The sequence below is a fragment of the Archocentrus centrarchus genome, chromosome 4, assembly GCF_007364275.1.
Source record: "Archocentrus centrarchus isolate MPI-CPG fArcCen1 chromosome 4, fArcCen1, whole genome shotgun sequence".
In the NCBI taxonomy this organism is placed as follows: domain Eukaryota; kingdom Metazoa; phylum Chordata; class Actinopteri; order Cichliformes; family Cichlidae; genus Archocentrus; species Archocentrus centrarchus.
In genome coordinates, this window is record NC_044349.1 from 1161845 (window position 1) to 1175311 (window position 13467).

The 13467-nt window shown below is 45.2% G+C and overlaps 2 protein-coding genes across 3 annotated transcripts; both read right to left on the reverse strand.

Annotated features, from left to right (window-relative positions):
• Positions 1-717: 717 nt before the first annotated feature.
• On the reverse strand, positions 718-5073 carry med8 (mediator complex subunit 8). 2 transcript variants are annotated; one of them, XM_030728340.1, is made up of 7 exons: positions 4067-5073; positions 3733-3851; positions 3393-3537; positions 3171-3311; positions 2992-3079; positions 2671-2910; positions 718-1201 (listed from the first exon to the last, which is right to left on the reverse strand). In XM_030728340.1, exons 1-7 carry the CDS (start codon positions 4070-4072, stop codon positions 1131-1133), a joined length of 810 nt encoding a protein of 269 aa, XP_030584200.1. In that variant the 5' UTR covers positions 4073-5073; the 3' UTR covers positions 718-1130. The 2 variants fall into 2 exon arrangements, with proteins under 2 accessions (XP_030584200.1, XP_030584199.1); XM_030728339.1 differs by having other exon boundaries at positions 3733-3854.
• A 2013-nt stretch (positions 5074-7086) lies between these two features.
• Positions 7087-11465, reverse strand: aldh9a1a.1 (aldehyde dehydrogenase 9 family, member A1a, tandem duplicate 1). Its single transcript, XM_030727292.1, has 12 exons — positions 11307-11465; positions 10995-11152; positions 10384-10529; positions 9952-10081; positions 9734-9868; positions 9199-9395; positions 8574-8714; positions 8291-8479; positions 8114-8201; positions 7898-8039; positions 7610-7722; positions 7087-7522 (listed from the first exon to the last, which is right to left on the reverse strand). The coding sequence occupies exons 2-12, from the start codon at positions 11134-11136 to the stop codon at positions 7428-7430; spliced, it is 1518 nt and encodes a 505-aa protein (XP_030583152.1). The 5' UTR covers positions 11137-11152; positions 11307-11465; the 3' UTR covers positions 7087-7427.
• Positions 11466-13467: the final 2002 nt, after the last annotated feature.

Consider the following 13467-nt stretch of genomic DNA (forward strand, 5'->3'; position numbering starts at 1 on the left):
TGTTGTTCTGTCTATAATCCAAATAAAAATGAGGACGTATGAAAACGGTCCATCCTGGCACGTCCTCTGCGTGTCGAAGTTTGGATGGTAGTTTGGCAGAAAACCTCGGCTGAACCGTTCTCTGATGGTCGCAGGATGTTGCCGTTAGCTCTTTGTTTAAAATTTAGACCTCATCCGTGGACACGAGTGTGACCTTGTGCAGCTTTGAGCTGTCTCAGCAGAGCATCTGACCACGGCGGCTGACACAGCGAGACGTCCGCCTGTTTGGGGACAGAGGGTGTATGTAGGTCAGCCACGGGCCCGCACGCTGTGACAGCAGCACGGTCACTGTGCCGTGCAGCAGGACAGGGATTGGAGTGGACAGAGAGAGCCGGCACAGAGAGAGGCCCCCCTCACACGTCAGCACTGATACTTCCTCATTTCCCCCCTTAAACACTTTGACATTATCAGGCCACACAGAGCAACGTCCACCCTCATTATTCTCACCTTTGGTACCGCAGCCAAATGGACAAAGAGCACAGAAGAAGAAATAAGGGGCAGAAATGTGGAACAGACATCAGATCGTGGTGCACGTCTGACATGTGGGGCTGGTCATTTGATGGGAACGACTGCGTCCACATCGAGACTAAGAATTATTCATTTGTACACATAGCTTCGGTGCATTAAGAATAATTCAGTTAAATTATGATTTCAGTGTATTTATTACACAACCAGGAATTCTTTAAAACTTTTTTTTTAATTGAAAGTGTCCTGAGCACAGTTCCAAAAATATAAAGCCATTAATGAAAGCATACTGCCACCTAGTGGCTCAAACACCGCCGCTCAGATGAGGTATCAAAAAAACAAAAACAGCTTCAGTGACAGATTTAAAAAAAAGCTTTTGAATTTTAAGGATGATATTTTTCCCATTTTCCTTGAAAATAATTCAGACGCAGGCAATTAACTTTCCTCACGTGAGAAACCAATAAGCTTAAAATCAGATGATAAATGAATAATGGGCAGAATCCAGTTCAGCTTATTGGTGCGGTCCTCCATAGCAGTCCCCCCCCCCCCCCCCACTGAGGAGAAGTACCATGGCCAGCACCTCTGTAGGAGAGTCTCTGAAAGCTAACAGGTGAGAAGAAAGGGGCTCATCGGTTGTATGGATGCATTGAACCAGACGCAGATTTGATGTTTGTCTTGATGCTGCTCGGCATTTTTCCTGAGAAAGAGGAAAAAAAAAAGTGAGATGAGATCAGCTTTAATTACACATCGTTAAGTTTTCTTTCTTCAGCTGTAAAACAAAAATAAATCATCCATAAAATGCTGTTACGCAGGCCAAACGCTGTAAAGTACACAGTGGGTATCGGCACAGCTAAGCAAACGGTTTTCACATGAAAATTAATATTTCCATCTCATAATGTAACGCTGTACTGGGAAACTTCCCACTATTACTGTGGTGGTTATTTTAAGGGGGCAGCACGGCGGTTAGCACTGCTGCCTCACAGCTAGAAGGTCCTGGGTTCGAATCCAACTGTGTGGAGCTCGCATGTTCTCCCCGTGTCTGATGGGTTTCCTCCCACAGCCCAAAGACATGCAGTCAGTGGGGTTAGGTTAAATGTGATTCTGAATTGTTCACAGGTGTGACTGTGAGCGCGAATGTCTGTCTCTGTGTTGGCCCTGTGACAGGCTGGCGACCTGCACAGGTGTACCCTGCCTCTCGCCCTGTGACAGCTGGGATAGGCTCCAGCCCCGCAGACAGGATAGGCAGGAGAGACGATGGATGGTTATTTTGAAGCGCAATTTAAGCCAAATTAAAGAGGCAGCACACATGCTAACATGTTTCTGTAAACTAAATGATAAAGGCTGAACCCTGATGAAACAAACAAATGCTCTGGGTGTGTAAAAAAACCTGACATTTCTACCAAATTTTAAATCATCTCCAAGTTTGCAAAGCCGGGGATAATAGTCACCCATCATGGACTAATTTATGTCCCGAAACTTATATTAAATAAGACTGTTAGTGCCCCCTAATCAGGGATGGGCGATACACTCCCATGAGCCTCTGCTTTTGATGGAAGAACGGGTAAAACGGGCACATGACCTTACCTTTGTTCAAAACCGTAGTATGATGTTAAATTGTTTGAGTATCCTGTTAGAAAGCCTCAAGCTGAGCACCTCTGCCATCACCAACTTAGACTTATTAACATATCCTGGATAATTCTCCTCTCTGCCTCTTAAAATGTCCTCGTTTACAAAACTAGCGTCACATTTCATTCATTATAATCTGGAAACTAACGGCTGAGCCCAGGGGTGGGCTGGGGCCTTTTATCTGATCGTACAATGGACAAACCATAATTTTAAAACAGGAGAACTTTTATTTGCAGGTGTAAACAACACCTGTGGCCACGAGTGCTGCTGTGCTTAATTGGGTAAAAAACAAAATCTGATCACCGGCCGGTTCGGCCTGGAAATGACCAGCCGTTTGGGAAACGTCCCGATGGCCCTGGCTGAGCCCGCTGTCATCAGGAAAATGTTCAAACTGAAGTCAAAGAACAAAACTGAGGGTAATTTTGCTTTTCAGACCCCGAACCTAATTCCTCAGTTTATACTGTCCATCTTTGGCTCTCACAGAACTGTGTGATGCTGAGCTTCAGGTGGAACACTAACCTAGCTCTCCAGGTCTCCTACCTGTCTGTCCTTGCTGCTGTTGTGCCACAGGTCCTCCCATACCTGCTTGCTGGCCTGAACCCCCACCAATAGTGACCTGCTGTAAGGTTGGACCTCCACTCATCATGGATCCCTGTCCTTGGTGTCCAGCGGCCACGGGACCAGGAGGCCTACATTTGGAGAGTCCCTTTCCAAAAGCGACGGCTGAAACTAACGCGTTGGTGTCGGTGGGGTTGAAAGACGGTTTGCTCTGCCGCATTGCTGGAGAGAAACAAACAATTAAGAGTCAGGATTATTTTTGTCTGATTTCTTATGAAAAGGTGCCGCCGAAGTGCAACACACCAGCGTTTTCTGCATCTCTGTCTTCACGAGGGTTGCTTAGCTTCTCCAGCAGGTTGGAGCACAGCTTATTCAACGTCTGGATTTGTTTCTGTTGGTGAGAAGAAAACCTGGAGGCTTGAAAAACGCACAGTGCTCCCAAAAATGACAGAATACATTATTCTAAGTGCGTCCACGCTGACCTGTGCCACATCGGGGCCGATGCGCGCTGCCTCCGCACTCAGCTGTTTCTCCTGCTCCTCCACCTCAGGGTCAGGTTTGGTCCGCAGGTAGTCGGGGACGATCTCGTGACTGAACACCGGGACGCGCTGCTCCGTGAGTTTCTGAGAGCGAGTCAGGACAGCTCAGAGAGGCCGCTTCAAATGAAAGACACATGGACACGTGTTCGCAGCTCTGATACTCACTGCCAGGTCCTCATCTCGGTCCGGAGACAGGAGCAGGGGGATTATAACCTGGTTGCGAAAGGACGGCGTCTTCTCGTTCCTCAGCAGTTTGTTGATCGTGTTCAGCTGGCCAGACAGGAGGGCGAAGTTGTCCAAAACTGAGGGCCTGATCAAAATCACCCACAAAGAACACGTTTCAGCTCAGATCTGTGTATCCACACGCCAGCCTTTAACAGCAGCCCGGTGCTGAAGTGATTCTGGAAACTCTGTGTGTTTAAATGTTCCCGTCCTCAATCACTGGAGCAGCAAAGTATGAGTTAGACTGAAATCCATGTCGAGCTTCTGTTATGGTTTTACTCACCACGTCAAACGCTCGTACTCATTTTCTAGCTTATAGATGAAACTGTGCAAAGCGTTTTTAACGTGAGCCACCCGGGAGATCAGAGACTCCACCGACGCCTCCAACTGCTTCTCCTCCCGCTGCTGAAAGACACAAACTCCGTTTAAAAAGCACACAAACACACTCACACGGCACCGGCTGTGCTAGCGAAACGGCTAACGGCGCCGAGAGCGGGACAAACATTTAAACCTGTCAAAAACGTTAGCAGGATATTATAAACAAATACTTCAATGAACGCTGATACAGTTAGGAAACTATCACGCTGTCGTTCACAATATATTTCAAAATTATTTACCTGCATTGTTAAAGTAGAAGCTAGCCAGCCTCAAGCGAGACAGAAACACTTCCGGTTTATCACTGCCGAAATAAAAGCCTTCAAGTTAGACGTGGCGGAAACACTTTTTATTTATTCGATGTGCGGTTCGAGTTTCAGTCAGACCCCCCAAAAAAACATTTTCATCAAGAAATCCCACTCAAAGAAACACATGTATTATTATTATTATTATTTCATTATTATTCACCAATCCAGTAATGAGCAATATATCATTTATTTTTCCATCGTCAAATTTTGAAATGAATTTGAAAATGTAAAATTGACCCTCTTATTCCACATTTAAAGAGACAGGTTTCAGTTTAGAGTTTAAAACGCTGTCATCTGTAAAACTAGATAAAAACTACAAGAAGAAGTCACTTTAATGTTTTGTCACAAAGCGTTCTGCATGTTCTCAGTTGAGGATCAATGACTGCTGTATTAACTGCATTGATGCATGCACTATAAAACTGCACTGCAGGTATAAAAAGGTAAATCGCTGCTTTAAAACTACAACATGCTGCTGCCACTTTATCATTAACACAGGGCAATTATTGTTTAGCAATATGAACCTTCCTGTCACAATCATTACATCATAAAATCAGACATATTTATACACTTTAAAGAGCATGTTAAAAATGTCTGTGACTGCAGAAACATGAAATTAACTGGTAATGCATCCATCCAGTTATTTAAGTCAGGGTCACAGGGGGAGCTGGAGCTGTAGGGTGAGAGAGATGGGGGTACACCATGCACAGGTTACCAAGGTTAACACACAGAGAGAATCATTCTTACACACATTCACACCAATTAACCTAACATACATGCTTCTGGGAGGCAGCCTGAGTACCCAGAAAGAAGCTGCAGACTCCTGCTGGCCAGCAGGTTCAAAGTAGGGATGGCACGATACCACTTTTTTATGTCCGATACCGATACCGATATTTTACATTTGGATATCGCCGATACAAATCTGATCTTTTTTGTATTATTATTAAAAATTGTTTTTAAATGCCTGGATCAATTTTACATGAGTCAACAGTCTCAAACACAACAAAATCGAAATCTTTTAGTTGTCCCACATACAAGACTAAAGACTAGGGGGCAGAGCTTTTCAGGCAGTGGCGCCAAACCTCTGGAACTGTTTACCACTCCATCTCCTTTTAGCTGACTGTGTGGCATCTTTTAAAAAAACAGCTGAAAACTTTTCTGTTTAACCAGGCTTTCTGTTGACTTTATTTTTATTCATTTGCTTTTAATATGGTAATGTTATTTTTTAACATGGTGTTTTATCTGTTTTTGATGTTGTTTATATTGTGTTTTAATTATTGTACAGCACTTTGTGACTTTTTGTCTGTGTAAAGCACTATCTAAATCAACTTTACTTACAACAATCAACACCTGAATCCTGCTGCTCCTATGTGAGAAGGTGATGCATTGGCTTAGGGTATGTTGCAAATTTCATTAGGGCTGCAACTATTGATTATTTTAGCAATCAAGTATTCTATCGATTATTCCATCGAGTTACCCGAGTAACTGGATAAGAAATACTTTTTTCGTATTAACAGTTCATCTGCATATTTTAACTTCCGTACTGCAGTTTTTCCCTGTGTGAAACAAACAGGGTGGATGGAGCAGCTACAAAGTTCTCTTTTCTTCACTTACTGATCAGGTGGTTGATGGAGGACCTCCAGCTGTGTCCCAGTAAAGGTTTAATGGAGGTTACAGGGAGAAAAGCTTCATCTGGACGCTATAAAAAACATTTAGTCCATCTGAGCTCACCGGCTCCGCCTCTTTGCAGACAGACTGCACGTAAAACAGCTGACTGCTGCTGTTGCGTCATCAGTGTTTATGTTGAAAAACTGGGGGCTGCGTGAGTGCAGTCTTGTAATGCTTTATATTCACAAGCATTCTCCTAAATACGTTTCTACTGCAGGTCTATATTTAATCAGGGATTAAAGTATAAAAAATCTTTTGACGGGGAAGGGGTCCTTCCGGTCACCAGTGCTAACAGCTGCGGTCGCTAGCAGTATGTCCGGGAGCTGAAGTAGAGAAATAACAGCTGATTCTCAGCACAGCGAGCACAACACACGAACACGCAGAGAGCGGTGGAGGAAAAACATGTCAGCGATGATCGATCAGTGTCAAAGGGAATCCGTCGCAACGACGGAGCACTTTATAGAATCTCAGGGTTTTTTGTAACTCCTGATCGGCCACTCCATTCCAGTAGGTGGCGGTAATGCAGCTCTAAGCTGGTTTGTTCAACCGCAGACCCACAAGAAGACGACGACCGAAAACTTTAATCCAGCTAATGTGGGTCGGGTCGGGTCGGATTTTTTCATTTCTTTACGATATCCGATCCAGTAATTTAGGCCAGGATCGGACCGATACTGAATATCAGTTCTGCGCATCCCTAGTTCAAACCCAGGACCTTCTTGCTGTGAGGCCACAGTTCTAACAGCTGTTATGAATCAAGGATCTACAATTATATAAAGCATCTGCTAGCATATAATCTAATGTGAAACGCATTAGTGAAAGTCTATTACCAACATCAATTTATTCCCGAGGTGCCAGCACCAAGAAAGAGTTCATATTTGTCCCAAAGCTGCTCTCCATGGGCTCCAGGGTTGAATTTAAAATTCTCCTCACAAACAGTCCTGATCAATCAGGTCCCCATATCGTAGACATTTCAGTATATTATCCAAATACCACTTTGCTCTAGACACCAGCTCAACTTTTAGGTTTTGGCTTCAAATGTTCCTTTCAGTAAAGTTTGTAGTTAAAGGACCCATCCTTGGGTCCATAGTCTCTCCTTTTCCCTCACCCCCAACTATTTGAGGCCAAAGCCCCCCCCCAGTTCTGATAGACATCTCTTCCTGTTAGAAGGAAACAGACTTAGCCATGATTGTTGGGGTTTTCAAGTATTGTGGAGTCTTTATGCCTTGAGATGACCGTTTTAAATTGGAGCTGATTTCAGTGACACATACATGCAGTTTCACTCAAACAGACACACTTTGCCTCTACAAATTTATTTTCATAAGAGCAGCTGTCCAAACAGTACAAAAATCTGCCAGCTGTTAGGCACACGTTTTGTTCTTATGCTGATTTCTCCAATGCTTCACATCTGCGTGCTTCATCAGTAAAACCCTTTTGAAATTCAGCCTTCACTGATTGACTTAACACTGAAGTGCATTGTGTTTAGTAGGAAACGAGTAGTTCTAGTCCTATTTCATGTTCAGCATGTATGCCTTTTTAAGGCACGTACACCCTCTGCAGTCACTATGTGTTTGTTAGCACGCTAAGTGAAGGGAGAAGCAAAGTTTTAGTTCTGGCACAGCGGTGTGAAACTTTAGAAGAGGCTGTCGACATCACCCATTTCCACCACCACAGTCTTCAGCTGGGAGAAGTACTCGAGGGTCACCTGGCCGTTCTCTCTGCCAAAGCCTGCGGAGATCAGGAGAAACGTTTGTGTTGCACTCATCCAGCAAATGCAGCATTCACTCAGACCATTAAAAGCTCACAGCGTCTTACCCGACATCTTGTACCCTCCGAACGGCACCTCTACAGGGCTGATGTTGTAGTTGTTGATGAAGCAGGTCCCTGCCTCCAGGTTCTCAGCCATGCGATGGGCTCGAGAAATGTCCCTGCAGGAAGGGGACGAGAACACAAAACTGTATGCAACTCGAAATAGCTGGTGTGCAATGAATTGCCTGCACTGTGGAGACCCTGAACCGCAGCCAACAGAAGGCAATAAACTGATTATCTTAAACAGCAAGCCATCAGCAGTTGCGCCACACTGCTGAGTCACGACAGACCGACCTGGTGAAGACTCCAGAGGCCAATCCAAAGGTGGTGTTGTTGGCCCTCTGGATCACTTCTTCCTCTGTGTCGAAAGGCATGACGGACATGACGGGGCCAAAAATCTCCTCCTTCACGCAGGTCATGTCGTCTCTGCAGTTGTCTGTGTTGAGAGACTTTGTGTGTTAAAGAAAGCTGATTGTGTGTGCGCTGTGCTATCAGCAGCGTTAGACGTACCGAGTACACATGGTGACATGAAATACCCTCCTTTCAGTTTGGGGTCACTGGGGACAAAAGGCTCTCCTCCACAAAGCACTCTGGCTCCCTGGGGGGTGAAATGACTACATTTAAGAACACCTACACCAATATGGAAACTGTGTGGTTTAAGGTGGTATTGAAGCTAATGAAAAGCACCTCTTTCTTGGCCTGACTGACAAAGCCCAGCACTTTCTCCAGCTGTGGCTTGCTGATCAGAGCTCCCATCCGGGTGCTCTCGAGCAGGGGGTCACCCAGAGGGATCGCCTTGGTCCTCTTAACTACTTCCTCTAGGAACTGTGGCATGATCTCCCGCTGCACATACACTCTGGTCCCATTGCAGCACACCTGCATATTTCAGATGTACAGTTAACCCACCGAAGGTTCTGAGAGTCTGCCTTGGATCAGGCTGTGCAATAATGTTACAACAGTACGGTCTCACCTGTCCCTGCGTCAGGAAGTTTGCCATGAGTGCCCCCTTCACTGCATTCTCCAGATCGCAGTCTTTGAAGATGATCAGGGGAGACTTCCCTCCAAGCTCCAGAGTCACCTGCTTCACCCCCTTTGCAGACATTTCCATGACCTGAGAGTAAAGAGCAGGTGTGGTCTGTGGGTTTGTATAACCAACTTATCTCTAGTTTTAAAACATGGCACTGTGCAGTGTTTTCACATAGAAATCCACAGTATTTTATGGCAGTAGTGAGGAAGCAGCGTGTGCACACGTACAAGAGAAAGTCCCCCCCATATACTTTATGGCAGTGTATAATGGAACTCCACCATCTTGGATTGGAGCTAGCACAGTCATTCTTTACAGCCTTGATGATCTCTGTAGCAGCAGCAGGTCTGTTAGAGTGGCCCTCCAGCTCACATCAGGTCACACGGACTATTGTCAGCTGCAGTGAAGCCAAAGCAGGAGTGCCAAAACTGCAGTTCCTCCAGTGGCCACTTGAGGGTGACCCCAGAAGTGAGTCAACTACCGTAAAAACTCCCCATGTTAAAACTCATCATGCAGCAGCAGCCAGATTTCAGGCCATGTGTGGGAAACCCTGCTGTGCTGGTCTGCGTACCTTCTTGCCTGTAGGCACACTTCCAGTGAAGGAGACTTTGGCAACCTTTGGATGATGACAGAGCAAGCTCCCGGTCTCTGCGCCACCTTGGACCACACAGAAAAGCCCGTCAGGTACCCCGGCCTCTTTGTAGATCTCAGCCAGGATGACGGCAGTCACAGGAGTCATCGGAGAGGGCTTGAATACCATGGCGTTACCTAAAAAACAACCAAAGTTCAACCCTGCGAGTTAAGACCTGGAGAGCGGTATCCATGGCTAAAGAACAGGAGACAAAACAGGCAGACCAGTGGGAATGGGTGCTGAGGTCCAGTATTAAACAGGCCAAAAGGGTCATTTTTAAAGATGTTCAGTGATGCGACAGACATATCTGTACAGCTGCAGATGGCTCTGCTGCTCTATTTGTAGCAGAGCCACAGTTGCAGCCTTTCCTCTTTCCATGTGCATATTTTCAGCCCCCTGCTCTGTTATATTTCACAGTGCTCTGCTGTGCAGATCACTGACAGCAGGATGATATATACAGTGTTATAAAACTCACCGCATGCCAAAGCAGGAGCAGACTTCCACGCTGCAATCTGGAAGGGGTAGTTCCATGCACCGATACCCACGCACACACCAAGAGGCTCCCGCCTGGTGTAAGCAAACGCTCCACCGGGAAGCTGGATGTGTTGGCCTGCACCAAAACGACAGCACAATCTTTAAAAACCACCAGACTGATGTTTCCACCTTTTGACAAACAAGTATTGGTGCACCCACCTGCAAGTGTACCAGCCAGACCGGCGTAGTACTCGATGCACTGCCAGGAAATGTCGATATCCACCACAGCCTCAGTGATGGATTTCCCATTGTTGATCACTTCCAGCTTTGCAAGCTTTTCCCTTCTTTCCTGTTTTTGTTTATTAATGTGCATGAAGGGGAAAAAAAAAAATCATTTTTAATTGATACTTTGCAGTAATTAAGTGGGATGAGATTCTTTGCTTGACAATCATGCAGTGACAGAAAAAACAGACAAAAGGTTAATTTAGTTCAAATGTAGGCCAGCAATGAAGGGGGTGGGGGGTGTTAATGAATAACTAGTGTCTTATTGCAGACTTCCAACAGCCCGCTCCAATTTATGTTGCACAAACACTGAACCAGACAGTTTCCTGGACTGCTCATGGTTATTACACAACAGCTTGACCGTCTCACCCTGATAATGCGGGCGGCCTCTAACATCACCCGAGCCCTCTCCATGCCCGCCATCTTGCTCCACTTCTGATAGGCAGCATAGGCGCTCTGTATGGCTTCATCCACCTCGTCGGCCCCACAGGGTACCATCTGACACAGGACCCGGCCTGCAGACAGCAGAAGAACAGGTTACACACCTGAGCTGGGAACAAAGGGCCCGAGGCAGAGAACATGAGTAAAGTGATCCCAGTTCCTCTACATGAGACACTTTTCCATACACGTTCCCTAATATTTCTGATTTTCTGTACAAGATAAGGTTCATTTGTCATATGCATATACACAGTACAATGCACAGTGAAATGTATCGCATCTATATTGTTTAATCTCCAGGGTTTTACCGTCTCAAAACTGACCTTTGGTGGCTGTCTAAGCACAACTGCTCCACAACTGGCAAAAGGCCTACGTTACATAACGGAACTCTGAGCGTCTTCATGGCACTTTGGCCACTTGAAAAAGTTAAAGTTTCAGATGCAACTTAGAGAAACTGCAAAACTTTAAACTGTCACGCCTTATCTTCCCCTGAATGCCCGTCTTTAAAGGCTGAAGCAGATTTTAGGGAGCGGTATATTCACCGGTTGCGGGTTCAAACACGGGCTCCGCGTTTTTCTCCTCCCTGGGCTTCACTCGCTGGCCGCCCCAGAAGTTCAGAGGCTCCGTGACCACCACGGTCCCCGTCGAGGCTCCGGGCATCGAGTCGAGAGTTGACTGGGCCATTTTACACACAAAGCGCCTGCAACAACACAGCAAAATATTCAGCAACGTTAGCGAGCACACGATGCTGAGGATCAGTGGTTTAAGCTGCTTTGCTAACGCGAAGCGAGCTAAACTTGTGCGGGAAAAGCAGTTTAAATATGATGAAAATAGAAAAAAAGCTGCAGCTTTACCGTTTATGCTCCTGCAGAAGACTGGGAAGGATCTCAAAGGCAGCTCACATTTTAAGATCAGTGAAGCAGACAGGACACGCCTCCTTCGTGCTACCATCGGGTGCGTCTCATTCCTGCTGATAGCACCCTCACCGAATGGGAGATCCAAACCCGGGAGGCCGGGGGGGCAAAACTCGGGATGTTATCACTTAACACCGGAGGCGCAAAGGGTGCGAAGAGTAAAGCAAACAGCTGCTGAATCAGAGACATTATTAAAGACAGGGATGTGCTCCTCAAAGAGTCCTAACTGGAAATCTGTGGGAGAACCGTGGAACAGCGGCAGAGAACGTGGTAGAACCTCAACTTGTTTCTAAGTGTTGTTTTAATCAGATTTCACTGTTGATTCTATAAATGCAGTTTTCATCTCCCAGAGACCATTAAAATTAATGTTAATTATAACCACCTGCAGGCTTCAGTGCTCACAGTCACTCTTTCACGGCTTACTGGGACACTTTATTTATGCTTCATGAAAATAGTCAGCTACTTTTTAAATGCTGACAACACTTTTATCATTTCTGTTATTTATTATAATAAATTTATTAAAAGAACTGTAACGTTTTTGCTGTGGCTCTAAATTGTGGTCAGATTGTGGCATCCTGCTCGTTTTATATGTCCTGACCTGACCTGTGCCAAACTGAATGTACCAGATTAGAAAGGGACACACCTGTGTGTGAGAACCCAGAGTTCACTCTGCAGGGCCACAGACTGTATGTAAAAGATGGCGGTGGCTTAAACCTGCATTCTCTCTAATGGCCAGCAGGAGGCGACTTCTATAGATGTAAAAAAAAAAAGTCAGTTTAAATAAACATCATCACTCTACAACAGGAAACTCTTTTCTTGATGACTTCATGAGCCCAACAGACAGTTTCAGGTCTTGATTAATTTATCATGATGTTCATGAGATGGATTATCCCCATTAGAGTAAACAAAAAAACAAAGATAAAGTAGGCTTTGGTGCAGGCGTGGCTTGTGATTGAAGTTCCCTGGTTTCTTATTCAGATCCACCCCTGACTCATGTGTCCAGTATCAGTATGGTGAAAATGCTTACTGCTGGAATATTTTTATTACCCCAATGCTGATATTTATAGGTATCATTCCTACTTCTGTTTACTTGCAACTAAACTGCTTTTTACACTGAAATAAAATGCATACTGTGTGTCTAAAATTGATAAAATTGAGGGATGTGAGGCCCGCTGAACTGCTCTTATTCACGTTCAGGGCCCCAAAGCTTATGCTATCCGTTTCTCATCTTCTGCTATGGCCAGACATTGAACTTCTTGCTTAATTCAAATTCATGCCTAGCTCAGCAGTTTGTTAAAATGCCCTCATCGGGTTCATGTTGAGGACACCAATCCCACCTGTTGCCAGAAAAGCGTAAATCTGTCCTAACAACAAGCCCATGGGCAAATTTGGCCTCAAATTCTCTCCAATGTTTGGCTAGTTTGCCTAGCCTGAGTGGTAGCAGGTGGCCACAGAAAGGATGACTCGACATATTAGGCTGATGACTATGTCTCCAAAAGTGCTGGCTCAGCACAAATCTTAGACAAAGAAAGGGGAAGCGTATAAACACAGTGAGTAGTGAGTGGGTGTGATAGTGTTAGTCGTCGTCTTTAATTGTTAGCCTCTTTTTCAGTAACAGCTAAGGCACACACTCCCAGGAGGGCTTTTTTACTTTTTGTGTTTGAATATTTCTGAGTACTAATACTTTCTTGCAACAAAGCTTGCTCATCTCCGTGGATCATTTGGACAGTTTGAGTTTATTCAGTCTCTGCACAGGATCTCCTCAGCTGGAAAAAGGAGCACGAACAACAGTTTCTCTCTGTGCGTGTATCTCAGTGTTAACCACGTTACTGTCTGTGTCTTGTTTTTTTAACTGCGTTGTGTGTAACTAAGATGACTAACAGCCTGCATCAGAACCTGCTCAATCCAGTGAGCTTTTTTGGAAACTTTGGTTTTAATTGAGTTTGAGTTTTCAGCCAAAAGGAATATGGAGACCCCTAAGAATAGTACCGACATTACCCCAAGGCTAAGTATGACAGCACGGGGGCTAAGTCCATCTTTTATATACAGTTAATGGTAAGAATAGAAACCAAGTCCAAGAAGCTCTCTGTAGACCTAGGCC

What these genes read in the sequence shown, in the direction of transcription:
- aldh9a1a.1 (XM_030727292.1), bottom strand. Translation starts at nt 11,136, where the DNA reads ATGGCCCAGTCAACTCTCGACTCGATGCCCGGAGCCTCGACGGGGACC. An exon ending in TCTGGCTGGTACACTTGCAG is followed by an intron (nt 9,869 to 9,951) that starts GTGGGTGCACCA and finishes GTTTTGGTGCAG; the next exon opens with GCCAACACATCCAGCTTCCC. An exon ending in TGCTCCTGCTTTGGCATGCG is followed by an intron (nt 9,396 to 9,733) that starts GTGAGTTTTATA and finishes GTTGTTTTTTAG; the next exon opens with GTAACGCCATGGTATTCAAG.
- med8 (XM_030728339.1), bottom strand. An exon ending in ACCGAGATGAGGACCTGGCA is followed by an intron (nt 3,312 to 3,392) that starts GTGAGTATCAGA and finishes ACTCGCTCTCAG; the next exon opens with AAACTCACGGAGCAGCGCGT. An exon ending in ACAGCAGCAAGGACAGACAG is followed by an intron (nt 1,202 to 2,670) that starts GTAGGAGACCTG and finishes CCTCTTTCTCAG; the next exon opens with GAAAAATGCCGAGCAGCATC.